The following is a 27,633-nucleotide window of genomic DNA, read 5'->3' on the forward strand; positions in this document are numbered from 1 at the left end:
TCGGAAAAACGCGAATCGGGCCCTTAGTAAATGACCCCCAATGAGTCTCTGATCCGATCCAGAGTGATCACTCACCTTACTAGTAAAGATAATAATACTCTCTTAAAGGCAATGTCCACATTCATAACTAAAGTGAAGAACTTACTCCACCCTGTATATTGTTCTTTAAATGTCTTTGGCTGATATTTCCATCTCTAAGGTTACAGAGTGTGTGACTGGAGGGTCAGATAACATAAGGTCTGCACTGGACAATCTGCTCCAATACTTATAAAACATCTTCCATTAACTCTTGCTTATCCACTTTGCTCCCGGCTTCTGGTTGAGAATTATGGAGGAATTTCTTTGTCTCCGTCTTCCTCTTTACTGCTGTTCTCTGTTCAGCCACGGATTGAAATTTTTCCTAGAGCTGCACCATTTCTCTGGATTGCTCTACCTTAATTGATCCCTAATTGCACATCCTCTTAGATATGACATTTCCTTACTGTAACTATGATCCAATTACCCTTCCTGTACTCCTCCAGGTGGTGATCCAGCTGTACTCGGCATGGAGGCGGTGTAAGGGGATTGTAATTACAATTACTGGAGGTTCGCAAGGGGATTATTTCAGGACTTCTGCGCCAGTTTTCTTCTGTAGAAGACCGTATCTCCCGCAAAAGTTGGGAGATATGTACACAGCGAGGAGAGATGATTGTATCCAGTCTGGACAACGCTCTGTGAGCTAAACACAGCAGCAGCCGCACGGATCTCACTGGTGGCCAATAACAACAAGAAAGCAGAACATAAAATACATCAGGAAGAATGGAGAAGAAGACCTAAATCTCTTGTAGAACAGATAGGAGAAAACAAGACGAGTCTCCAGCTCATCGCTACACAGATTGTCTTTTGGCTCCATCTAATGGACAATTTTAATACACACCTCAGCTGCTGCAGAACCTCATAATACACACCTCAGCTGCTGCAGAACCTCATAATACACACCTCAGCTGCTGCAGAACCTCATAATACACACCTCAGCTGCTGCAGAACCTCATAATACACACCTCAGCTGCTGCAGAACCTCATAATACACACCTCAGCTGCTGCACAACCTCATAATACACACATAAGCTGCTGCAGAACCTCATAATACACACATAAGCTGCTGCAGAACCTCATAATATACACATAAGCTGCTGCAGAACCTCATAATATACACATCAACTGCTGCAGAACCTCATAATATACCTTAGCTGCTGCAGGACCTCATAATATACCTCAGCTGCTGCAATACCTCATAATATACACATAAGCTGCTGCAGAACCTCATAATATACCTCAGCTGCTGCAGAACCTCATAATATATTTCAGCTGCTGCAAAGCCTCATAATATACACCTCAGCTGCTGCACAACCTCATAATACACACATAAGCTGCTGCAGGACCTCATCATACACACCTCAGCTGCTGCACAACCTCATAATACACACCTCAGCTGCTGCACAACCTCATAATACACACCTCAGCTGCAACAGAACCTCATAATACACACCTCAGCTGCAGCAGAACCTCATAATACACACCTCAGCTGCAACAGAACCTCATAATACACACCTCAGCTGCAACAGAACCTCATAATACACACCTCAGCTGCAACAGAACCTCATAATACACACCTCAGCTGCAACAGAACCTCATCATACACAACTCAGCTGCTGCACAACCTCATAATACACACCTCAGCTGCTGCACAACCTCATAATACACACCTCAGCTGCTGCACAACCTCATAATACACACCTCAGCTGCTGCACAACCTCATAATACACACCTCAGCTGCTGCACAACCTCATAATACACACCTCAGCTGCTGTAGAACCTCATAATACACATCTCAGCTGCTGCAGAACCTCATAATACATACCTCAGCTGCTGCTGAACCTCATAATGCACACCTCAGCTGCTGCAGAGCCTCATAATACATACCTCAGCTGCAACAGAACCTCATAATGCACACCTCAGCTGCTGCACAACCTCATAATACACACCTCAGCTGCAACAGAACCTCATAATACACACCTCAGCTGCAACAGAACCTCATAATACACACCTCAGCTGCTGCGGAACCTCATAATACACACCTCAGCTGCAACAGAACCTCATAATATACCTCAGCTGCAGCAAAGCCTCATAAAATACACCTCAGCTGCTGCAGAACCTCATAATATATTCATGAACTGCTACAGAACCTCATAATATACCTTAGCTGCTGCAGAACCTCATAATATACATCAGTTGCTTCAGAACCTCATAATATATTTCAGCTGCTGCAGAACCTCATAATATACACGTAAGGTGCTGCAGAACCTCATAATATACACCTCAGCTGCTGCAGAACCTTATAATATAACCTCAGGACGCATTCACACGATGGGGTGAGTCACGTTTTTTGATGTGTTTTTGACGCATTCCACAGGCTTCAGCCTTGATCACACGCTGAGGTTACATTGAGGCCGCGGTCACACGTACCGCTAGGCGTCCGTCATAATGCAACGCTAGCACACAGGGGGAGGTCCTCGGCCCCAACGCACATGCGTTTCCAGAGAAACGCATGCAATCGGCTTAACAATCGCATGCGTTTCCCTGGAAACGCATGTGCGTTTGGGCCAAGGACCTCCCCCTGTGCGCTAGCGGCGCGTTATGACGGACGCCTAGCGGTACGTGTGACCTCGGCCTGAGTTGTAGCAGATGCAGTGAAAATGTAATGTAACCTCAGCACGTGATCAAGGCTGAAGCCAGTGGAATGCGTCAAAAACGCGCCCTCCGCTGCTGCAGAACCTCTTAATATACACCTGAGCTGCTGCAGAACCGCACGGTATAATTCAGCTGCTGCAGAACCTCATTATATATACCTCTGCTGCTGCAGAACCTCAGCTGTGTATAAACTCTTGCTGGGTGACGTGTAATACTCCTATAATGCACAGTAGGGGGCAGTATAACATCAGGAACAAGAAGCAAAAACTGAAGGAGAAAATCAACTTGTCTTCCTGGGGGTGTCTGTGATTTGGGGTGTTCTGTGTCTCTTCCTGCAGGGGGCAGTGTGACCCCTCAGGCTGCAGGGGCTTCTATAGGGGCTCCTGCTGTCATGTGCAGCTTCCTGCCTCCCCTCCCCCGGTCGCCCTGTGCTGATCACATGTCAGGAAGTGTCTGTGTCTATGGGAGAGCGACCGCAGCCCTGGGATAGTCTGCAGCAAACTGCAGGATGAGATGCGATAATCTGCAGAAAGCCAGAAGATAAGGTGCGATAGCCTGCGCCGCTGATACAGGGGTACGTTACTTTGTTGCCTCCTCGGGGGTTCACATACTTTTAGATTTGTTGCCTTAACTTTTCTTGCAGGAATTGTCCATATCTTATGTAACGAGGGACATGAGCAGCGACAGGTCAGCGCGGGGGCTTAGATTGTGCGTCCGTCTGATAGTCCGGAATGTCCGATAATCCAGGATTTACTCATCTATATTAAACAGAATGGATTATCGGAGGCCAAATTAAGACTTTCACTTTACATCAGATAAAATCGTAAGATGTTCTCATACAAAGTCCATTTTACATGTAATATTAAAGGGATTGGCCTGAGCCTGAAAAACATGGTGGATTTCTTCCAAAAACAGCGCCACCTCTGACCATGGTAGGTGCCGGTATTGCAGCTCAGCTTTATAGAGGTGAATGGAGCTTAGTTGCGATACCACGCACCACCCATAGGCCAGAGAGGAGCTGTTTTTGCAAGACAACAGCCACTGGACAATCCCTTTAAGGTATAACTGTTACTCGCAAAATCCTGCAGCCGCTCGGGGGTGCAGGTGGATGAGGCATCAGCTGCAAGTGATTGGTTGTTTCATTCCCTTCTCTAATCATACTGTCCATCTACTTTCCTCCAAAAAAGCAGCGCCACCCCTGTCTGCAGGTTGTATGTGGTACTGCAGATCAGCTAATTTCTCTTCAATGGGACTGCAATACCAGACAAATCCTATAGGGGAGGGGGGCGCTGTTTTACCAAAAAAAAAGTAACCTCGTTTTTCTTGCCCTTGGCAACCCCTTTAAATTGTTGTAAAACTTAAAGTAAATCTTCCACCAGAATCCATCCTGATCGACCAGGGACATTACTAATAGATCCCGGGACCGGGACTGTGGGAATCTAATTACCATATATTTCATGGCCTCCTTTCTTCTAAAATCAACTTATATAAATCATGCTAATGAGCTTGGAGGACCCCTGGGCGTTACCAGATCCCCTCTGTGCTGCAGCTTCACAGGCCGTTACCCTGCGATGCAGCTTGAATGTGTGAATACAGGCTTATACTTATTCTAGCTCTTATGTATCTGACCCAAAACCTGCGGGGAAATCCTCCAGAACCTCTGTGCAGTGCGGATTTCCTCGGTCTGAGTCCAGTCCTGATCCAGCAATGACGTCCCGATACAAGTCACCAGTGACGCTTATGATTGGCCGCGGTGGTCATGTGACCGCGCGATACGTTACATATTGATAGTAGCTGAGAGTCACAGACACGGCAAGGTGAATATCACGTGTAGACAATGTATCAATGTGGACTTGTATCCGATACCATGAGATGTTCCGTGTCGTGTATAGATTATGTGCTCCACATAATAATCCAATAATCCGGAATCTATACTAAGGATATTGGATCCTTGGAATGTGCCTGATCCCTTTAATTACATCTGACAGATAAACTGATGAAGTCGGTGCCTCTGATCCATCACTGAAGACCCAGGGTGACCGCGGATATTACAGTAAGTGATAATATTTCCAGGTTCTTCTATAACCTGGATCTCTCTCCTTCCTCATGTCGGGGGTCCTGCAGCTCCACTCCAGCTATCAGGAACATAGATCATCAGCCCCCAGAAAATTCACTGATGAGATGTAATGTAGTGTTCATTATGCAGAGAGCTCCCCCTAGTGGCAGCAGCAGGAAGCCTGAAATCGTATCTAGATTCTATAATATAAAAACTAAGACCCTCCAGCTTCAGTCCGACCCCTAGTTACATCCCCTTCCTCCATCTCCACCCATACGTTATCCGAGTTATGGAAAAGGAACTGGATGGTGACAAACCACTAGGACACTGAGAAAGAGAGAAAGTCAGAAAACTGATTCCTATGTTTCCATATAAACCCTTCCCCCGGCAGATGAAGTGTCTCCTCATTGTCTCCGAGGGAGCCGAGGTTCTGTTCTGCTGGGCAGACGAGGAGTTCGAAAAGAATCTAAACCGAAGATATTTAGGATGTGACGACCTCCTACAGGTGAGAACATTATACATTGTATATAGTATGTGGTAAGAGCGCTGGATGGATGGATATTATATATAGTATGTGGTAAGAGCGCTGGATGGATGGATATTATATATAGTATGTGGTAAGAGCGCTGGATGGATGGATGATATTATATATAGTATGTGGTAAGAGCGCTGGATGGATGGATGATATTATATATAGTATGTGGTAAGAGCGCTGGATGGATGATATTATATATAGTATGTGGTAAGAGCGCTGGATGGATGATATTATATATAGTATGTGGTAAGAGCGCTGGATGGATGATATTATATATAGTATGTGGTAAGAGCGCTGGATGGATGATATTATATATAGTATGTGGTAAGAGCGCTGGATGGATGGATGATATTATATATAGTATGTGGTAAGAGCGCTGGATGGATGATATTATATATAGTATGTGGTAAGAGCGCTGGATGGATGGATATTATATATAGTATGTGGTAAGAGCGCTGGATGGATGGATATTATATATAGTATGTGGTAAGAGCGCTGGATGGATGGATATTATATATAGTATGTGGTAAGAGCGCTGGATGGATGGATATTATATATAGTATGTGGTAAGAGCGCTGGATGGATGATATTATATATAGTATGTGGTAAGAGCGCTGGATGGATGGATATTATATATAGTATGTGGTAAGAGCGCTGGATGGATGGATATTATATATAGTATGTGGTAAGAGCGCTGGATGGATGATATTATATATAGTATGTGGTAAGAGCGCTGGATGGATGGATGATATTATATATAGTATGTGGTAAGAGCGCTGGATGGATGATATTATATATAGTATGTGGTAAGAGCGCTGGATGGATGATATTATATATAGTATGTAGTAAGAGCGCTGGATGGATATTATATATAGTATGTGGTAAGAGCGCTGGATGGATGATATTATATATAGTATGTGGTAAGAGCGCTGGATGGATGGATATTATATATAGTATGTGGTAAGAGCGCTGGATGGATGGATGATATTATATATAGTATGTGGTAAGAGCGCTGGATGGATGGATATTATATATAGTATGTGGTAAGAGCGCTGGATGGATGATATTATATATAGTATGTGGTAAGAGCGCTGGATGGATGGATGGATATTATATATAGTATGTGGTAAGAGCGCTGGATGGATGGATATTATATATAGTATGTGGTAAGAGCGCTGGATGGATGGATGATATTATATATAGTATGTGGTAAGAGCGCTGGATGGATGATATTATATATAGTATGTGGTAAGAGCGCTGGATGGATGGATATTATATATAGTATGTGGTAAGAGCGCTGGATGGATGGATATTATATATAGTATGTGGTAAGAGCGCTGCATGGATGGATATTATATATAGTATGTGGTAAGAGCGCTGGATGGATGATATTATATATAGTATGTGGTAAGAGCGCTGGATGGATGATATTATATATAGTATGTGGTAAGAGCGCTGGATGGATGGATATTATATATAGTATGTGGTAAGAGCGCTGGATGGATGGATATTATATATAGTATGTGGTAAGAGCGCTGGATGGATGATATTATATATAGTATGTGGTAAGAGCGCTGGATGGATGATATTATATATAGTATGTGGTAAGAGCGCTGGATGGATGATATTATATATAGTATGTGGTAAGAGCGCTGGATGGATGATATTATATATAGTATGTGGTAAGAGCGCTGGATGGATGAATATTATATATAGTATGTGGTAAGAGCGCTGGATGGATGAATATTATATATAGTATGTGGTAAGAGCGCTGGATGGATGGATATTATATATAGTATGTGGTAAGAGCGCTGGATGGATGGATATTATATATAGTATGTGGTAAGAGCGCTGGATGGATGGATATTATATATAGTATGTGGTAAGAGCGCTGGATGGATGGATATTATATATAGTATGTGGTAAGAGCGCTGGATGGATGGATATTATATATAGTATGTGGTAAGAGCGCTGGATGGATGATATTATATATAGTATGTGGTAAGAGCGCTGGATGGATGGATATTATATATAGTATGTGGTAAGAGCGCTGGATGGATGGATATTATATATAGTATGTGGTAAGAGCGCTGGATGGATGGATATTATATATAGTATGTGGTAAGAGCGCTGGATGGATGGATATTATATATAGTATGTGGTAAGAGCGCTGGATGGATGATATTATATATAGTATGTGGTAAGAGCGCTGGATGGATGGATATTATATATATAGTTGCTGTTTCTATGATATTTTGTATACTGTTTTGCAGGCTCCCAGTTTCGGTGACAGTATTAACACCCTCTTTGCTCCTCTGATCATCTCCTGTGTGACGCTGCTGGAGAAGATTGGGGACACCTACACCTGCTTCACGGCTGAGGACGGCCACCTGTGTGTCCTGCACATGGTAGGTCGCGGGGCTGAGGATATGACTTGCGGTTTTGGTGACTTTGAGCCTCTGAATAAATAACTGGGGACCCAAAGTCACCAAAACTTCCCTCATTTTGGGCACCGTCTCCACCAGTCTTCATGCCCGAGGCCATTGTGTCCCCCTCTAGTTCACCCTCTTTTGTATCTTCTCTGCAGTTTGGGGAATGTCTCTTCATTGCTGTCAATGGGGACGGAGGTGAAAACGAGGACGACTTGAGGAGGAAGATCTACGTCTTGAAGAGGCTCACGGAGGTTCACTTTGGTTTGGTCACTTTGGACGGTCACCTCCTCAGAAGAGAGTAAGTGTAGCCGTAACGCGTCCCTCCTACATCTCTCCGGGGAGCACCGCCGCCTCTGCTTGGCGTTTTACCTCTAAATGGGTTTAGAGTGGGGGGCGGGGCTTGCAAAACCCTAATGAATTGTGGGTGGGACCAAGAAGTCAGTATGCAAATACAAGGGCAGGAATTAAACTTTCCTACATCACCAGATGTAAAATAATAAGTAAAGTTAGATCCTAGAAAATTGGCCCCAAATATAAGTCCTTGAAGTAAAACATTTGTAATCCTTTAGATAGACCCGTTAAAAAAACTAGATGTCGGTGTGACCACGGCCACGTCTCCCGGTTTCCTCCACACATGTTAGGAAGAGAGTAATATGTGACTTTAGGATCTGACTACACATTTCCTGTTTGTAGTCTGTAACCATGGTGACACATACATAAGTCTGGTGACTGCAGATCTCTCTTCTGACTATAGGCGGTGTCGTCTTCTGACTTCTCTTCTATTATTTTCTTTCTATTTTGCTTTACCTAATATTAGAGCTTTTCATGGTAAGTTTCTACTTTTAACTCCATATTTAGATTTTAGTCATTTACTTTACTGTTTAAAAGCGCAAAAAAATGTCAAAGCATTTTTTGCATATTTTGTTACACCCTAAGCCCTGCCCCTTCCCACTTAAGCCCTGCCCCTTCCCAACTAAACCCCAATCATTTCCTGCAAAAGCCCTGCCCCTTCCCACTTAAGCCTTGCCCCTTCCCAAGGTTGGACTTGATGGACTTGCGTCTTTTTCCAGCCTTATATACTATGACACTTAAGCCCTGCCCTTTCCTGCTAAGCTTCAGCCATTTTCTTGCAAAGCTCCACCCCTTGGTGTAGAAAGTGTCTAAAAAATGGATAAATTTGGTTTTAGTCGGTGATCATTTCTTGCCACGTGCTATTTAGTACCCACCAGCTCTAAGACTGAGGAGGAGACACAGGCCCAACCCATTTTTATATAAATACAATGTATCGTTAGTACAATGACTTATCAATTACATTTCAATGTTCTAAAATATTTTTCAACACTTTCTATTCTGCGCCATTATCTATAGATAAAAGAATAATCCTAAAATCCTGCAGTTCCCTTTAGACCTCACAATGTACGCTCCTATTACTGGGTTATGATCTGTACGTGTTTTCTCGCCGCAGACTGCGTCCGCCAGATTCGGATCAGCGAAATCTCGTATGGAAGACATTTCAGAGTTTGCTCCTCACATACAGCCGCCTGCAGCAGGAGGACCAGAGCTTTGCGGTAGAGGTGAGCGAGAGCTTCTATACAGGTCACATACAAGATCTATGGAGCCCCCGTTACTTTTTAAACAAAGACCTGATTGGCAATTGGCTGCAGTGTAAAGTACGGGGGACTATAATACATTAAAGGGAACCTGTCACCATTTTCACTAAAGAGGTCCTTCACACCTGCAGTGCACATTTGCATTCCAATATAATTGTGTTATAACTTACCTTGCACCCTGACAGAATCCTCTATGTAGTCCCAGGGGTTGGGCTTTGGTTCGGATGCATTTCATAAAACACCATGTGACTTGTCTGTGCTGCAGACTCCTCAGCTCTCAGCCCCCACTTTGTGCTCCTGTACAGCTCCTCCCTCCCCCACTCTGAGCTTTGTGAAGAAGCAGGAGGGAGGAGCACAAAGGTAGGGGCTGAGAGCTGGGGAGTGAGCAGCACAGACAAGTCACATGGTGTTTTTTTGAAATGCATTCAAACCAGAGCACAACCCCTGGGACTACACAGAGGATTTTGTCAGGGTACAAGGTAAGTTATAACACACAATTATATTGTAATGCAAATGCTTAGAGAAAGCAGAAAGGCAGATTTGCGGTGCAGGTGTGAGGGGCTTCTGCAACCTGTCTATAGTGAAAATGAGGTCCCTGGTGACAGGTTCCCTTTAGGTTTCCCTTAGGTGTTGGGTTTTAGTTGCCCGTTTAATGCATTTTTATGATTATCCTTTTGGTTGAGATGATTGTTTGTCTGCGCATATGAAAGATATGTAGAGACTCTGAGAACACAGGCGGCCATTGTCAATGATTACAGAAGGACATTGTCTTCCACATTACTGCATAAAACCCCCAAAAATTCATGAATTGTGGGTAATTTTATTGCACTAATGTCCCTCAAGAGTCCATCTCCTACAGATATAAGGAGCACGGCAGGGTCTGAGCAGTAGAGACATGCACCCCTGGACGTGCAGTCTGAACCCCTCCGGCTCTGCTACATCTGCACATAGTGACTGCGGATCTTTTCCATGTCACAGGCAGTGGAGCGTCTCATACACCCCAAGCTGTGCGAACAATCTATCGAGTTCCTGGAGAAGCAGATTGTGCAGTACATCAACAGCAGCAAGGAGCGGGGCAGCGAGGAAGTGCTCCACGCCTTCATCCTGGTCAACACCAAACTCCTGGCCCTCTTCTCCAGGTGCGAGATCCGGGGGAAAGAGTTCTGTGACTTTATCCTACACGTATCACATCCTCATACTATGACCCCCAACAATCAGCTGTAATCTATGGTGTGATAAGTGTTTAATCATCCTGCAGCGCCACCACAGGGGAAATACAGTATTACACTCTGTCCATCACTTGGCTTGCTATGTAATACAGGACAGGAGGGAGATTATTACTTTTTGTAACCTCTTTGGCCAAAATCGAAGAATTGTGAATAGTGAGAAGTATATATCCTTAGGAGCTCAGTTATGACAGGGCTCAGGATACAATGATGCTTAGTATATGATTTGTGAATAGTGTGGAGCGCAATGGGAGAAGTATCTATATCCTTAGGAGCTCAGTTATGAAAAGGGACAGGATACAGTGATGCTTAGTATATGATTTGTGAATATTGTGGAGCGCAGTGCGAGTAGTATATATCCTTAGGGGCTCAGTTATGACAGGGGTCAGGATACAATGATGCTCAGTATATGATTTGTGAATAGTGTGGAGCGCAGTGCGAGTAGTATATATCCTTAGGGGCTCAGTTATGACAGGGGTCAGGATACAATGATGCTTAGTATATGATTTGTGAATAGTGTGGAGCGCAGTGCGAGTAGTATATATCCTTAGGAGCTCAGTTATGACCGGGCTCAGGATACAATGATGCTTAGTATATGATTTGTGAATATTGTGGAGTGCAGCGGGAGAAGTATATATCCTTAGGAGCTCAGTCATGACAGGACTCAGGATACAATGATGCATCGTATATGATTCTATATGTGACATATGAACCATTGTAAAAGATTTTATGTTATCTTCTCTCTGTATAGTCGTTACGCTAGTTCCTTGAGACCCGCAGATTTCTTGGCCTTGATTCTTATAGTCCAGGACTTGTACCCAGGGATCAACCTACTACAGGAGCAGAGCGTCCCGGTAAGGACATGTTATTATACCGACCATACGTGAAATATTATAGATATTAAAGCCCCCCCCCATTCCCCAGGGTCAGTAACGCTATCACTTAACCCTTTACAGGTCGCAGAAGACAATGTGGCCTCGGAAGAATATTACACTCCGGACCCGTCCCCCAGCACCAGCAGCTTAGGTAAGTGTCGTGGACTGAGTCCGTGGACTGAGGACACTGCAGGTCTTATACTAATTTACATCCCCCCAAAAAATCACAAATTAAAGGGCATCTACCACCAGGATGAAAGATTGTATGCAAACGAGCCTCAGGGGCTCCAGGCTCCATTAACATCTATTTAACAATCGGCCCCAATGAAAACCCCTGCGTTTTTTGGTTTCGTCAGCTCTCGCACTCATGCAAACATCACGTGTGAAGAGACATAATTTTTAGGTGTCAGGTCCTGCTTTGTAGCAGGTGACTGCGCCCCTGATGCTGCCCCCTCATCCTGCTGCTGGTGGTGCTGCCTGAGGCAAGAGGCTCAACTCGCCTCATGGCTGGTGCCTCCTGCTTGGACCTTGGAGCTGGACGGATAAAAAAGCTCCTAGCTGCAGGATCAGACTACGCAGAGCTTGTTGTCTGTTACCATGGAGAGACGTTATTTGCATTGGAGCTGTAGACCCAAAGCAGCAGAAAATCTTTCGGTGAACAATTGAAACTTAATTGCTTTATTTTTTAAATTTTTTTCCCATGCACTGAGCAATGAGACAATCGCGATGGTGGACGGAATTTTTTGGTTTCACATTTTTCTAACTTTTTGAGTGTTTTGTCTCGCAGCTTGGCTATGACCTGATGTATTATATTATTATAGTAATAACTTTGCTCTTGTGTTTATGAAGGAGGCGGCAGCTTGAGGGATGACGATTTATCCATGTCTAGTTTTGGGGACGCTGAAATCCAGGTAGACACCCCCCCCCCGTGCTGTACCCCAATATAATGTCCTGGTCCTATATCTGTCATCTCGAGCTTCTTTACGTTTCTCCATCAGATCGCGGAGGACAGTCTGAAGACCCTGGTCGGTCCTGTGCCAGAATCTACCAACACCAGGCGCGTGTTTCTAGATGCCAACCTGAGAGAGGGTTACTGCCCCATGATGCCACATTCTATGTACTGCCTGCCCCTGTGGCACGGGATGTCCCTGGTCCTCCTGACGAAGGTGGGAAGGGTGGGGTTTAGCTGAGAAGGGGTTGGGCTTATCTGGGTAGGGGTTGGGCTTATCTGGGTAGGGGCTGGACTTATCTGGGTAGGGGCTGGGCTTATCTGGGTAGGGGCTGGGTTTATCTGGGTAGGGGCTGGGCTTATCTGGGTAGGGGCTGGGCTTATCTGGGTAGGGGCTGGGCTTATCTGTGTAGGGGCTGGGCTTATCTGTGTAGGGGCTGGGCTTATCTGTGTAGGGGCTGGGCTTATCTGTGTAGGGGCTGGGCTTATCTGTGTAGGGGCTGGGCTTATCTGTGTAGGGGCTGGGCTTATCTGTGTAGGGGCTGGGCTTATCTGTGTAGGGGCTGGGCTTATCTGTGTAGGGGCTGGGCTTATCTGTGTAGGGGCTGGGCTTATCTGTGTAGGGGCTGGGCTTATCTGTGTAGGGGCTGGGCTGGCAAGGGGCAGGGCTTAGGATTTGACACCCAAGTCACAAGTATTCAACCCTTCTGTGTATGGGAGGCAGTGTCGGCCGCTGTGCTTGGATCTTTTGGTATATGATTGTTGAGTTGTGGATCTGATTACTTAGCTGACAAAGTGCAGCTGTCCTGTCCGTCCTATAGGTGGCGCCACACAAAATGCAGGATTGGGATAACATCCCTTTAATCATGACCTCTCCTAATTGTCCTTTCCCAGTTCTCTGGGAGCCACATCGCCCTCTCCCTGTACCAGCTCCTGGACGGGTTCAGTATAATGGAGAAGAAGCTACTGGAGGGGCAAGAGATCCATCAAGTCGTGAGATCAAATCCCATCATGGCCGAGCTGAGGCAGAGAATGGATCGGTTTGTTAAAAGCCTCGGGGGTCGGGAAATTCAGGTGAGGGGAGGGGGGTGCATGGTACATGGGGTTCACCGCTGCACAGATGAGATGAAGCGATCATTTCATTTCTATATGTAGCTGAGTTGAGTTTGTCGTCTAACAAAAAACATAAATACAAGTCATAAGCCAATCAGGTACAGCACGGGCCACTTAAAGGGGATGTCTTGTCTCCCAATTCAGATCCCTGCACTGATAACAGCTGAATAGGGGAGGCCGGTTCTGGTCCTATATGTCGCTTGCCTTTATGTGTAGCACTTCCCCGCTCAGGGTTATGGGGGAGTAGAGTAGCGGCAGGACTCTCCATCAGTAGGGATCGGCTTCCCTGAGTGATGCTGCCCCCTACTGGCTGCACCGCATAATGTCACCTGCAAGTGAAGGAAATCTGCCCCTGGGGTGGACATGATGCACATGATACTAGATCCACTTACCTCTTCCTCTTCCTTCAGGAAATCTCTCCATTAGGTCTGAAAGGGACGAGTCGGGTGCGAGAGGCGGAGATGTCCCCTGTCCCTCGGGAAGTCTGGTGCATGCGCGGTCCTGGTCTCTGTTAAGCAGCCGGCTCGCACTCCTGAGACTTCCCAGGGGTCAGGTGACATCTCCGCCTCTCACCCCCGGCTCTGGGGCAGGGGGTAGGAGTGGACGGATGGGATCGCACGCTACAAGGGCATAATTAGGATCCCTGGGAGCACCAGGTCATGTGACGTGCACAGGAGCGCCCAGCGCTAATTAGCATATTTTTTTAGGGTTATACAGATGTTTCAGGCCTAATGAAGATATTTCCTGAAAGAAGAGGAAAAGTCCAGCCTGTAAGTGCATCCAGTATCATGTGCATCATGTCCACCCCAGGGGCAGATTTCCTGCTCTCCAGATGGGGCAAGAATGGAGAATGTGAAGTCACCTAAAATTAATACATAAGAGCAAAGTATTACAAAGTTACTAAATGTTTCATGTGTTTTTGGACATTTTATAACTTTTCTGAATTTTTGACCTTTAGTTACAGAACATTTGGCTGGATTTCAAGAATAAAGTATTCTCCAGAAGTGAGAGCCCCAACCCGGCCGAGTAAGTGCCAAATAGGAGTGTGTATGGGCGGATGTATGGATGTATGTATGTATTTGTGCATGGATGTATGTATGTATGTGCCTGCGTATGTATGTATGTGCGTGCATATGTGTGTATGGATGTATATGCCTGCGCATGTGTGCATGGATGTATGTGCCTGTGTATGTATGTATGTGCGTGCATATGTGTGTATGTATGTATGTATATGCCTGCGTATGTGTGCATTTATCTATGTGCCTGCGTATGGATGTATGTATGTGCCTGCGTATGTGTTTGTATGTATGTGCATGCGTGTTTGTGTGTGTATGGATATATGTATATATGGATGTATATATATATGTGTGTGTGTATGGATGTATGTATGTGCATGCGTGTTTGTGTGTGTAAGGATGTATGTATGTGTATGGTCGTATGTATGTGCCTGCGTATGTGTGCATGAATGTATGTATGTGCCTGCGTATGTGTTTGGATGGATGTATGTGCCTGCGGGTGTGTGTCTATGTCATAGAGACACACACACACACACACACACACACACACACACACACACACACTATTATATATGTATGCGTATATGTCTATGTATGTGTGTGTATATACTGTGTATGTATACATATATATTATTGATGATATTATTATATATGTATGTGTCTTCATTGTAAGCGTTTTGTACTGAACATATGTAATTTTGAAGAATTTTTGTAATACTATCTTTGTGTACTTTGTGTAGTATTAGAGGTGCATTTGTCCTCACACAGCTGGGTCCATACATTGCCACCCTCTTCTTACTAAAAGCTGCAGAAGGCTTCTGGTTGGTTACTAGAGCAGACAGATGGGAGGGGCTGTAAAGCACTAGGAGGAGCTGAGCTCCATACTGTGTATACACTGCATGCGCTCCCCCTAGTGGTGGCTACCTGTAGATAAAATTTAAGCATTTCTTTCCGTGCCTATGGGATGTGTTTGGAGCACAGTTTCTTAAAAATGAAGCTCCGCCCACAGTCCAGATATTTTAGGTGTGGAGTGTAGGCTATTAAAGGTGAGAAATCCCTTTTAAGAGCTGCGATTCCTCCTCTGAGTTTGATTGACTGATTTCTACGTTCTGCCTGAAAGCGATGCCTTTGGTTTTGCAGCAGTCTCCGCTTCCACGTTTTATGTTCCCACCAATCGTTAAGCGGTCGCCATAAAAAGAAGTTTTTCCCATCTCCCTTGAAAATATGATTCCAGATAAAAGTCCTGATTGTTTTTGGATAGCGTCAAGCGTTTTGTGAGCTTTAAACCACTTTTTTATGTTTCCTCTCTCCCAGATTAACCCCGCGCGGTGTTGTTTTTTAAATCTGCGGTTATTGTTCTGTCACGGATTACGGACTGCGGTCAGATTTATGGGGTTTTTTCTCAAGAGTTTTTCTTAGTGCGAGACTATAAAATACAGAATAATAAAAGGACGGTGGTTACTACTCATCTTACTACACCTGGAGAACCTGATAGGACCAGGGAGTAGCCGCAAGCAGCTTCTGACTACACACGGCTGGTTTGTAGTCTGTAACCATGGAGACACAAAAAAGTTACTATTTTATTTTAAATACAGTGGAAACATATACATATCCCCTTAAGAGGGTTTTCCCACAGATGTCCTGGAGTGCGCTCCATTCACATGGCTATAGTCATGGACAAGCAAGTGATCAATGGGTCACCCTGTGGGATTTGTGACCCCCCCTCCCCCTATTCATGATCTTTTGGCCTAACCTGTGTAAACAGATGGAAAACCCCTTTAAGCCTGCAGTATGTGGGATTGGACACTTGTAATCACCTGATCACTTTAACTGATGATCTTATATTATGGAATTGCTATGTAAGCATTTCCCTTCTCCCATGTCCCGGGGTGATTTGAGCTGCAAATAGAACTTGGATGAGGAGAACGCGGTTAATGGTTCCTCTGTTTTATCAACAGGATCATCCAAGCGTGCGGAAATGTGAAGCGTCAGCTCTGCTGCGTCTACCGTCAGCTATTCCTGGCCTCTCCCATCAGCGGAACGCACGCCCTGTCCCTAAATATACAGACCCGGGTCAGGAATCGGGTCCAGTAAGTAGAAGATTACATGGATAAAATGAGTAGTGGAGGAGAGGGATCAGAGCCGGGTGCAGGAGTCTGTCTATCTATCTATCTATCTATCTATCGATCTCCTATCCATCTATCTATTTCTCTCCTCTTTTCTCCTCTGCTCTTTTCTCTTCTCCTCTCCTCTTTTCTTTTCTTTTCTCTTCTCCTCTCCTCTTTTCTCTTCTCTTCTCCTCTCCTCTTTTCTCTTCTCTTCTCCTCTTTTCTCTTCTCTTCTCCTCTCCTCTTTTCTCTTCTCCTCTCCTCTTTTTTCTCCTCTTCTCTTCTCCTCTCCTCTTTTTTCTCCTCTTCTCTTCTCCTCTCCTCTTTTTTCTCCTCTTCTCTTCTCCTCTCCTCTTTTCTCTTCTCTTCTCCTCTTTTCTCTTCTCTCTTCTCTGACTTATACACAGATATTCCTGATTAGTTGTCATCCATATGATGTAGCACTTGGCAACGGGAGACTCCGCAGATTCCGCATTTTTGATACGTTGGGGATTTTTGGGGAATGATCTATTCTGCCTCTTTGTATAATGTGATGGTCTATTATTATACTACTAAATACTATCCCTAACCCTCAACTTACCAAGCTGAAATTATGGGAGCAGTTTTCATCCCCTTTAACAGGCAACAACTAATTGGAAAAGTTTCTTGAAATGGTTCTGTCCACAGGGGTAACCATCCAGACTGCAGCTGGGTATTATCCTTGGAGAGTTGTGTAATAAGACCTTTGTGCAGGTTGTTGGTAGCAGCAGGACTGTGAAATATGGATTTATATTCCAGGCTTGTAGCTCCGCCAAGTGCATCGGGCTCATGTCCTCACACTGCTGTGCTCTTATCTCTCTGCAATGAACGGCAAACATTGTTCAGTATTGGCCTTGAAGATCTGTATAATAATTACCTTTGTGTATGTTGTTAGTAGCAGCAGGACTGTGAAATATGGATTTATATACCAGGGTTGTAGCTTCTCCCAGAGAACTGGTGGCATGTCCTTAGACTTCTGTGCTCTCTGCAGGCAGTGTTCAGTATTGTATGATCACACATCTTTTTAGGGATAATACTGAACACCCCCTGCAGAGCACAGCACAGCAGTGTAAGGACATGCCACCAGTTCTCTTGGAGAAGCTACAATCCTGGAATATAAATCCATATTTCACAGCCCTGCTGCTACTAACAACATACACAAAGGTCTGATTACACATCTTTCCAGGGACCCTTGTGTAGGTTGTTAGCAGCAGGACTGGGAAATATGGATTTATATTCCAGGATTCCAGCTCTCCCAAGTGCACCGGGCTCATGTCCTCACACTGCTGTGCTCTTATCTCTCTGCAATGAACTGCAAACATTGTTCATTGGGCTTGAAGATCTGTATATTCCTTACCTCTGTGTATGTTGTTAGTAGCCGCAGGACTGTGAAAAATGTGTTTTATATTTTACGATTTCTAGGGGGGTGTCCTAACACTGCTGTGCTCTTAGCCCTCCTCAATATGCAGATGCAAAGCCTCCTTCTGTTGTAGTGCTCTAACAAAAGCCCACTATGGGGCGAGTGGGGGTATTTGGACTCTGTAGCGCAGTGCTAAGAGAACAGCAGTGTGAGGACAGTTCCTCCGATAAACTCTGAGAAGTTGCAGTCCTATAATATGAATCCATATTTCACAGTCCTGCTACCACACCGGTCTGATCACACAGCTCTCCATAGACAATACCCAACACTGTCTGCAGTAGCAGATGACCCCCATAGTATCCCTATGTATCCGCCGCCGCAGGAAACGGGGAGGAATCTGCGGCTCCTGTGTTTTACGTATGACAGATGAACAGCATTAATATACGTGAAGAGGTCTGTACACGGGGAGATAAGCGGCGCCGCCGCCCTCCACACGGTGACATATTACTATGGAGGATTAGGAGATTTTACGAGAAACGGGAAGGAAGTTCAGGGACGGGAAGATTTATGGGGTTTTATATTTTTGCAGAGAGAAACTGATGGACTGGAAGGAATTTCTGCTGGTGAAAAGCAAGAGAAACATTACCATGGTGACATATCCTTTCTACAGGCTGAAATGTCGTCCTTAAAGGGGTCCTCGCCTTAATGGATTGTAATTCATCATTTCTACTGCAGGGAGGAAGCTCTGACATTATACATTTATGTAAGTGAAGGAATGACACCTCCTTCTTAGATACTTTGTGTTTTAATTCTTCACCATTTTCAAGATCTCTGCTTGCTGTCGGTGACTGAGGTTCCTTTTGGTTACATTCAGAAGCTGTTACCATGTACATAGTCAGTTCTGGTCTTAAAGTAGAAGTCTGGACAGTGAGCTAAACACAGAAACAGCTGAACAAATATCTCTGCTAGTTTGCTACAATGTATCAGTCTGGAGTCCAGGATGTTTAGCTTGCGGAGCATTGTCCAGACTGGAGCCCAGGATGTTTAGCTTGCGGAGCATTGTCCAGACTGAATACAATTCTCAGGTGAGAACAGGATTGGCCATTTATGGGGTTACTGCCGCTGAATGTATCCGAGGCTTCTCATTCACTGACAGCAAGCAAAAATCTTGAAAATAAGAAAAAAGTTTAGTAAAAAGTTTTAACCTTTTTTTAAAATTAAATTTACATTAAACTGTTAATATTTGTAAATAGAGGTGAGTGACCGGGGGCGTCCCTAGGCGCACCCGAATCCCAGACCCGAGTGGGTCTATCTCTCTATCTCTCTATCTCTCTATCATTTTGGAGCATATTTCTTTAGAATGTTTATGTTCTGCAATTTATGTTATTCCTCTTGGAAATTGATAATTTTAACTGACAAGTGGGTGTGGCCATTCTAGTTGTCATCAGAGTAACAATAAGGAGTCTAGCACTAAACGGTAACACCCAGTTGTCCATTTATTCATACATTTCCAGGAGGAACAACAGAGGGACAGAACGACACAGAGCTCAATTACAGGATGTCCTAGAATTATTATTATCAGGGATATATTCGTATATACCGCGTATCAGACGGCAGTTATTTAGTTACTATGGCATCGGTATAACCCAAGGATATCCCTTTAATTCAGTGACCTGAATCTGCATAACAAACAGACGTCCTGGATTTTAACCTACTATATTCTTTGTTCCCGCGGGGGATGAACAAGCATCAAAACTGTATTTCTACAGGTCATTCCCTTGACCTCACTGAAAACACTTGAACGCTCAGTCGAGCCGAGTGCATGGAGCCAGGAGGAATAACCTTTAGCTGATGGCCAATCTAATGTGTACGACCTGCAGATCCCGGATTGTTCAGACACTAGTAGTGCACATGACTACCACTAGATGGCGATGTTCTCCTCCTCATCGGGCGGCGGAGCACCTGACCGCAATTATCTCCCAGAAGTTCCTTTTTATGTTAAAATCCAGAATATGTGAATTCTGCTAATCAAAGCGGCTTTAAAATATAACAATGCAAAAAGTGTAAAGAATATACGCGGCGGAGAACAGGAGAAACGCTTTTCTTATACGCCGCGTCATCGTCCTGATATCGCAGACAATACAATTGTAACAATTGTGAATGTTCTGCTGGATACGGTTTAAAGGGCACTGAGCAGTATATACTGGATATATAAGGAGAGGGGACAGGGTAAGGGGCGGAGACTGCAAGTTAGAAACTGTGTAATACATCCTATATGTGGGGATGGTGCCAACTACAGTATTTTTTGGACTATAAGGCGCACCGTATTATAAGGCGCACCATCAATAAATGGCTGCTAAAACATCTAGGTTCATATATAAGGCGCACCGGATTATAAGGCGCACCTGATATAAGGATGAATGACCAGCAGGTGGCAGACCTGTGCACAGTACAAGACAGCTGTTGTCTGTAAGTATGATTCATATATAAGGCGCACTGGACTATAAGGCGCACCGGATTATAAGGCGCACCTGATATAAGGATGAATGACCAGCAGGTGGCAGACCTGTGCACAGTTCCAGGCAGCTGTTGTCTGTAAGTACGGTTCATATATAAGGCGCACCGGATTATAAGGCTGAATGACCAGCAGGTGGCAGACCTGTGCACAGTTCCAGGCAGCTGTTGTCTGTAAGTGCGGTTTTATAGTCTGAAAAATACGGTATTTCATCTTGTAGAACCAACAGTTTTTTCATCAGCTGTTGAAACAAACCTTTGCCATGTCCTAAAATTCCCCTAGGGTAACATGTATCAGTCTGTTAGATGCTGCAGTTTCTCCCTTTCTTCATCCGGGCTATTTATGCTGTGACTTACTGCTGTGAGAGGGGGGAGGGATCATTTGGTGTTTTCTAAAGTAACTTTGGGACAAGTTCTCTATCCTGACACTAGATAGGACAGCTCTTTCTCCCCTCTCCCAGCATGGGTCTAATGTAATACACAGAACAAACTGCTATTTGGGTGAAATGGAAGAATCCATGTTTGATGCCTCCCAATGCCCTTATATTCAGAGGTGTAACTAAAAGCTACTGGGCCCCAATTCAAAATCTGTACAAGACCCCCCCCCACCCCAACTATAATGTATTGTTATATATCATCTCGGTTTGCAAAATGATGATTGGAAACTTCTGAAAACTCTTAGGGTTATCTTTTAAATGAACAATTTGGTCTCTGTAGTGACTTTGTGAAAAGTTCTGTGTCCTGACACTAAATGCGACAGCTCTTTCTCCCCTCTCCCAGCACGAATCTATGTAATACACAGAAAGACTGGGTTTAACATCTCTCTGCTAATAGATTCCTTAAAGATGGAAGGTGCCTTATTGGTTTATTTCTGTGATCACAGCTTATTTCCATACACAAAGCGACAATCTATTCCTTGACCTTTCCATTCACGTACTTGGAAGAATTTCCTGGCTTGGTGCATTTTATTTACGTGGATCGCACTGTAGGACAAATGGTGGCCCCTTCCATGAACATCGAAGATAAATCCACCACAGAGCTTGGAAACAGCCTATTGGCCAATTTCATAAAAAACAAGGTATTTTCAGTGCGTTCAGCACATGAGCAGTGCTAATCTGTAAGAAAACACTGTGACAAAAGACCAGCACAATACAGTCAATGGTCTAAGTGCATAGAAATGTGCCAGGGAGACAGGCCATTTGTAATGGGAGAGATCCTGGAAGAAGATGCTGGAAAGTAAGAAAATTCCTAGAACTACAACTCCCCGAATGCAACATGAGGCTCTCCAGCTGCCTGAGGCATGCTGGGAGTTGTAGTCTCCTCGCAGTGGGACAGCCTCAGGTTACAGGCTGCTCGTGTAGAAGCCTAATCTCTCCAAGCAGGTGTGAGAATAAAACCTCTGCTAATTAATTGATAATTTGTAACAAATTTGCATTAAAAACATATTACATTGCGAGTCTTTGGAGATTAAATTTCCGGAAAATTCTGTCTTGTTTAATAATTTGCATTACAAAGAATACACCTGTTTCTTTTTTTTAGTATTTCTGGCTGTATAGAAATTCATTTCTTCAGCCGTTAATGATAATATGAGGCCGTAATCCTGTGTGATGCAATTACAGGGCACAGGCACAAGCTGCTGGAGTAAAGTTTGGGTCACCCAGCTTTTCCTGGTTCCTGATTTAAAGTGAATCCAGTGAATCCACAATTGTGTAGGGCACCTTCTAACCTTTCCAGACAATTTGTCATTTCACTGAAAATTCTATTTTATTTATATGCAAATTAACTGCCTGGTGCTCCAGGGGGCGGGGCTACATTCACTGTTTTAACCAACCAATGGTTGCCCAACACTGCGCCCAATAATACCCTTCATCCACCAGGGCTAAAGTGAATGGTTAAAATGTAACCTTTGTTGTGTTTACATTAAAATATCAATTGTTCTTAATGTAAACACAACAAAGGTTACATTTTAACCATTCACTTTTGCCCTGGTGGATGAAGGGTATTATTGGGCGCAGTGTCGGGCCCAATATTGTATATTGTATGAATTACCCACCATGTGCCATACAATAAACGGGGTCTAGTAATTTATTCTCCCCTTCGTTTTGTAAAGGGGATCTTCTTGTCGTTTTTTTTTCTGCACTAAAAGTACTTCTAATCGCCCCCACTTACAACATGATATCACCCATAGAAAGAAGGCATTGAAAAATGGGTGGGTGGGGGTGCACCAAGAAGCTAATTTGCATACAAATAATAATGAAATTTGCTGTAAATGGACAGATGACAGGGAGCTCATATCGTTACTTTTGTGGTTGTCGGAAATAGTTGACTCCTAATTTTAATCGATATTTGGTTAAATCGCTGATTTGTAGATATTGGAATTGCTGGGGTCCACTCATGAGAACTGGGGTTCTGCCTCCCCCAAATGAAGGGAGCAAATAGTTGCACATTCATTTCTATGGGAATAGAGGACTCCTAGTCTAATGTATATGCAGCAGTCCTATAGATAATACAGGGGCCATGCACAACCTGCTACATGCAGGGGCCCCAGGTTGATGGTGGTCCCAGCAGAACGACCCCCACTAATCAGCATAAAATGGTGGATTCCTATAAATCACTTCTGCAGTATGAGGAATAGTTATCATGGTGCCCGGGCCATGCGGAGGACCCGAGGCTGCTGATATACTGTGCTGTGTCTCCCCCCAGGTTTGGTTCATGATTGGTCTGTCTCGCCGCTATCTTCAGAAGGGCTACACGACGCTGACCTTCCGAGACGGCGATTATTACTGCTGCTACTTCCTGTGGTTCGAGAACGAGGCCGTGAGTGATTTCATTACCTTGTGGACGTGCAGAATAATATAGTCATAAAATGATAATTATCAAGTCCTTAATGATGCAGCTTAGAAATACTGAGATATCATCATAGATGTGAAAGAGCCGGGGCCCCGAGGAGGTCACCCATGACTGCTTTATGGTATTTGTGCCTTCCCGCCACATTTATTACCTTCTGCCATATATGAAGCTTGTATTTTTATGGGAGAACCCCTACTGGATAAAAGGGGCCACTAAGCCCCCCCCCCCCCCTATAATATACATGGCATTGTACCAGTAGCCCAACTAGTTTCATAGATATAGGGGCCCTATGCAGCTGCACGTATGGGGTGGCCGATTGTTTTGATTGGATCGGACATGATCGATCCTACTGTATTAATGGGTTTCTGGTGGATGAAGGACGACCATTGTTTAGAGGAAGATTTGGCATTTTTGGGGCATTGCAAAGTTCTGGCTCTGCTGTAGCTTTAAATTGTATTGACTTCCTGTGGATGCAGATACGTTGAAATAAAATGGTTAGGATTGGGGACAGCATCTTGGTTCTCCGCAGTTGCCCTATTTTTGCCTCTCTATGGGGCAGTCATGGTGCCCTTGTGTTATGGGCAGCGACACCCTTGCTCTCAGCGCGCCATTGTCTGAGCGAAGGAGTCCGATAGTAAGGAAATGAAGATTTCTGACTTGTTCCATCTTCATATTACAGGGGGATAAACTGGAAGCCATCGATGTCCCGGTCCTAGGAGACGATGCTGCACCTATAGGGATGCTGGCAGGAGAATATTACAGGTAATAGTATGGATTTTTGGGGGGGGTTAGACGAGGCCAGAATTTAATAAATTGTCTAATTCAGTGTCAATGTGTGAACTTTATTTCTGGAACCTTCTAGTGATCAGTCCCTAGTGTGGGGGACACGGATACGGTTTGTACTGATACATTGTAACAAACCAGGACAGGATTAAGGGTTTGATACGTTCCAGCTCTCTGTGGAGTCTCTAGGATGAATACAATTGTAGCGATCTTCAGTTATGGGAGAAAGTTTCTGCTTCCAGGTCTAATCATTGACAGCAAGCAGAGATTTTGGTAACACATTGGGGCTCATTTACTAAGGGTCCGCAGAGCGCATTTTCTTCGGGTTTCCCGACGATTTCCATTTTGCGCCGCAATCAACAGCGGATTTTGGTGCACCCAATCAGATTTTGGCGCATCGGCGCCGGCTTGCACACGACCCAAATCGGGGGGCGTGGCCGTCAGACAACCTCACGGATTCAAACTCCGCACGGGATTTAACATTTTGAATTGTGTCACAAGACACGCAATTACAAGCACCGGGAAGAAGAAGGTGAACTCCGGCAGACCTCAGCAGGGAAGCGACGGATGCAGGAACTCGGGTGCACGATCTTAGTGAATTGATCCGGACTTTATCTTCGTCGAACGGTCCGGATCGGGGATCGCGACAGGACCAGGTAAGTAGATTTGCCCCATTGTGCACACCACTGCTCGGATATACTTGGTGTTTCAGGACAGACTCCTGGACCTCGCGAGTCTCCTTTTGGGATTCCTCCCCTTTAATACCTGCGGCAGTCTGATAATTCGCCTCTCCTGCGGTATATTTTACGGCTTCAGGAAATCCGTGTGTTCGTTGTCTTTGTGAAGTGTTCCCGGGAGATTTCACATTATCTTCCCTCTACCCAACACTTGTCCTAAATGTTAATCAGATGCAAAGAGCTTTTCTTGTGTCGCTTCACTTACTGAAGACGTTCCGGTATTCCCTGCAAGACGTTCCAGAGGGAGAAGGATCGCTCTGTATGAGGCTAAAGGGGCTTCTCTGATGTGGACGATTTCTTAAATCTTTAAAGGGGACCTGCATCGTGTACAACATCTTGAATGACATGAATCCTGCTTCCTCCCTGATGAATTTGATGCTCTTTTTAAAAAAAATCCATCCAGCCGCTCCAAAGATACGGCCCTCGGAAGTGAATTGGGGGCAGTAACCTTTGATTTCCACTAGGGGCGTGTCTGTGTCTCTGGGGTTACCGCCCCCTGTGACTAGTATGTGCTAATCACATATAAACTTCTGGGGGCCATATCTTTTGGAAGGGTGGATGAATTAAAAAAAAAAAAAAAGAACCTTAAATTGATCAGGGGCAGAGCAGCCATCACATGAGGTGTGTGATATAACATTGTGAATTTGGTGAAGATTCCCTTTAAATTCTATTTCGGTGATTGCTGGGTGTAAAGTCGACCATTTACCTTCCATATCTGTTGCTGAATATTCATTGTGTCAACAGCTTCTGTGACATTCCGGAATCCAACATATACAGGCATGCTTGGATCAGCTGAGTGTGCATGTGCTCTCAATTCACAGCGGGGAATACTATTCTGCCAGAACGCTTCTTGCCAACTAATCTCCACCGTAACGCACCATACGTCTTTCAGTATGGGGCGTAAGATGTGTTTTTGAAGAGTCCTTAAATGGGTTTTACATTGTAGGGCGGCATGGTGGCTGAGTGGTTAGCACTTCCACCTTGCAGTGCTGGGAACCTGAGTTCAAGTCCCGTCCAGGTCAACATCTGCAAAGAGTTTGTATGTTCTCTCTGTGTTTGTGTGTTTCCTCCGGGTCCTCCAGTTTCCTCCCACACTCCAAAACATACTGGTAGGTAGATTAGATTGTGAGCCCCATGAGGACAGACTGATGTGACAAGCTCTGTGCAGCGCTACGTAATCTGTGTGCGCTATATAAATAATGAATTATTATTTTTTATTATTACATCTTGTGTATATTGATGACCTATCCATAAGATAGGTCATTAATATCTTATTAAAGGGGACTCGGACACCCAGGACTCCCATTGACCAGCTTCTGCCTGCAGAGCTGTAATCAACACAACAGGGGGAGGATATAAAGTAGATTCACTGTGATTAAGTATTAATAGTTTTTTTCCCCTTTATTTTAGGAAATTGCTCCGATATTACAGCAAACACCACCAGGCGGAGATGGTGAAGTGCTACGAGCTGCTGACGCTGCACCTGGGCATCATCCCGCCAGAGTTCATCATCCAGCAATGCCGGGACCTGGCGCGTAAACTGTGGGAACCTTCTCGTATTCCGCTCATTTAAAGAAGATACTGTATCACCGGCCGCCGTCTGAGCCTCATTCCATGCAATCTGTACTTTGATATTATTGCTCTGATTGTATCAGAAAGTGGAGAAGGTAAACTGCAGACATCGCAGCGTCTGGCAATGGAGAAGTTAAAGGGGATGTAAAAGAATTTTTTTTTTTTTTAAGGAACAGCGCCACCTTTGTCAACAGGTCATGTCAGGTATTGCAGCAGACAAGTAAATAGAGATGAGCTGGAATAGCAGACACAGCCTATGGATAAGGATGATGCTGTTTATGAGAATAAAGACTGATCCTTTCATAGAGAATCCCTTTAAGGTTATACATGAAGAAGAAAACAGACTAAAACCAGTCAAATCCTTGTAAGGAGTAACTGCACCTCTATCCTGGGGTCACGTCTCCTCTACGTGAATGAAGTATTTATTATGTATTGAAACCTCCCACTTTTTTGCATTGCTAGTTAAGCTTTTCACAGGTCTCGGGAAAGCTGGGTGATGACTATATTAGTTGTTACATTTTCTTTTCCTTTACATTTTGCAGATTTTAATGTCCCTCATTTTTTTGCAAACTTCTTCAGTTCTTCTTTGTGTATAGAAAATTGTGATTTCATATCCTCGCACGGCTTCAAATATTTCATTCCGGTCTCAGGAAAAGCTGGGTGACCACCGATAGGACTCTTATTACAACTATCACAGTCGTCTTCACTCAGCTTTTCTGCACTTGTGAATGGTAAGTTTTTCAAATAATGCCAAAACAGGTGATGGATCACTATGGGACGTTCACAGCCTGGGAAAGATGAGTGACATGTGAGGGATTTAATCTCGGCCATTTTGGTAGTTTCTGACACCCATCTTCCTGGCTACTTTTTTTTTATATAGCAATGACTTCATTTAAAGATGTACCCTTTAGGGGTCTGGGAAAGCTGGGTGGAAGTTATAGTGTTATGTAACATTTGCCTTGTCATGTAATATATTAGAATAGACCTATAATGATTAGTGACTTATTACAGTGGAACATTCTAGATATCTCTGTATGTTATGGAAATAATAAAGAGCTGAAGTCGATTCATATGGAATATCCGTGATATTAGATGCATTTACAATAATCATGTTCATGACTCGATCATAAGGTTCCTCATATGCCATGA

At 44.3% G+C, this 27,633-nt stretch overlaps 1 protein-coding gene across 2 annotated transcripts; it reads left to right on the plus strand.

Annotated features, from left to right (window-relative positions):
• Positions 1 to 3,005: 3,005 nt before the first annotated feature.
• HPS1 (HPS1 biogenesis of lysosomal organelles complex 3 subunit 1) lies at positions 3,006 to 27,554 on the plus strand. Of its 2 annotated transcripts, XM_072129482.1 has the most exons (19): positions 3,007 to 3,304; positions 4,719 to 4,783; positions 5,178 to 5,291; positions 7,595 to 7,729; positions 7,909 to 8,051; positions 9,219 to 9,327; positions 10,342 to 10,502; positions 11,341 to 11,443; positions 11,546 to 11,615; positions 12,314 to 12,375; positions 12,463 to 12,630; positions 13,308 to 13,487; positions 14,485 to 14,552; positions 16,501 to 16,632; positions 18,618 to 18,681; positions 21,474 to 21,620; positions 23,246 to 23,359; positions 24,072 to 24,154; positions 26,323 to 27,554. In XM_072129482.1, exons 3-19 carry the CDS (start codon positions 5,178 to 5,180, stop codon positions 26,483 to 26,485), a joined length of 2,016 nt encoding a protein of 671 aa, XP_071985583.1. In that variant the 5' UTR covers positions 3,007 to 3,304; positions 4,719 to 4,783; the 3' UTR covers positions 26,486 to 27,554. The 2 variants fall into 2 exon arrangements, with proteins under 2 accessions (XP_071985584.1, XP_071985583.1); XM_072129483.1 differs by lacking the exon at positions 4,719 to 4,783 and having other exon boundaries at positions 3,006 to 3,304.
• Positions 27,555 to 27,633: the final 79 nt, after the last annotated feature.

The sequence above is a fragment of the Engystomops pustulosus genome, chromosome 11 (genome assembly GCF_040894005.1).
Source record: "Engystomops pustulosus chromosome 11, aEngPut4.maternal, whole genome shotgun sequence".
Classification (NCBI taxonomy): domain Eukaryota; kingdom Metazoa; phylum Chordata; class Amphibia; order Anura; family Leptodactylidae; genus Engystomops; species Engystomops pustulosus.

What these genes read in the sequence shown, in the direction of transcription:
- HPS1 (XM_072129483.1), top strand. Translation starts at nt 5,178, where the DNA reads ATGAAGTGTCTCCTCATTGTCTCCGAGGGAGCCGAGGTTCTGTTCTGC. An exon ending in GAGAGCCCCAACCCGGCCGA is followed by an intron (nt 14,553 to 16,500) that starts GTAAGTGCCAAA and finishes TTTTATCAACAG; the next exon opens with GATCATCCAAGCGTGCGGAA. An exon ending in TGTGGTTCGAGAACGAGGCC is followed by an intron (nt 23,360 to 24,071) that starts GTGAGTGATTTC and finishes TTCATATTACAG; the next exon opens with GGGGATAAACTGGAAGCCAT.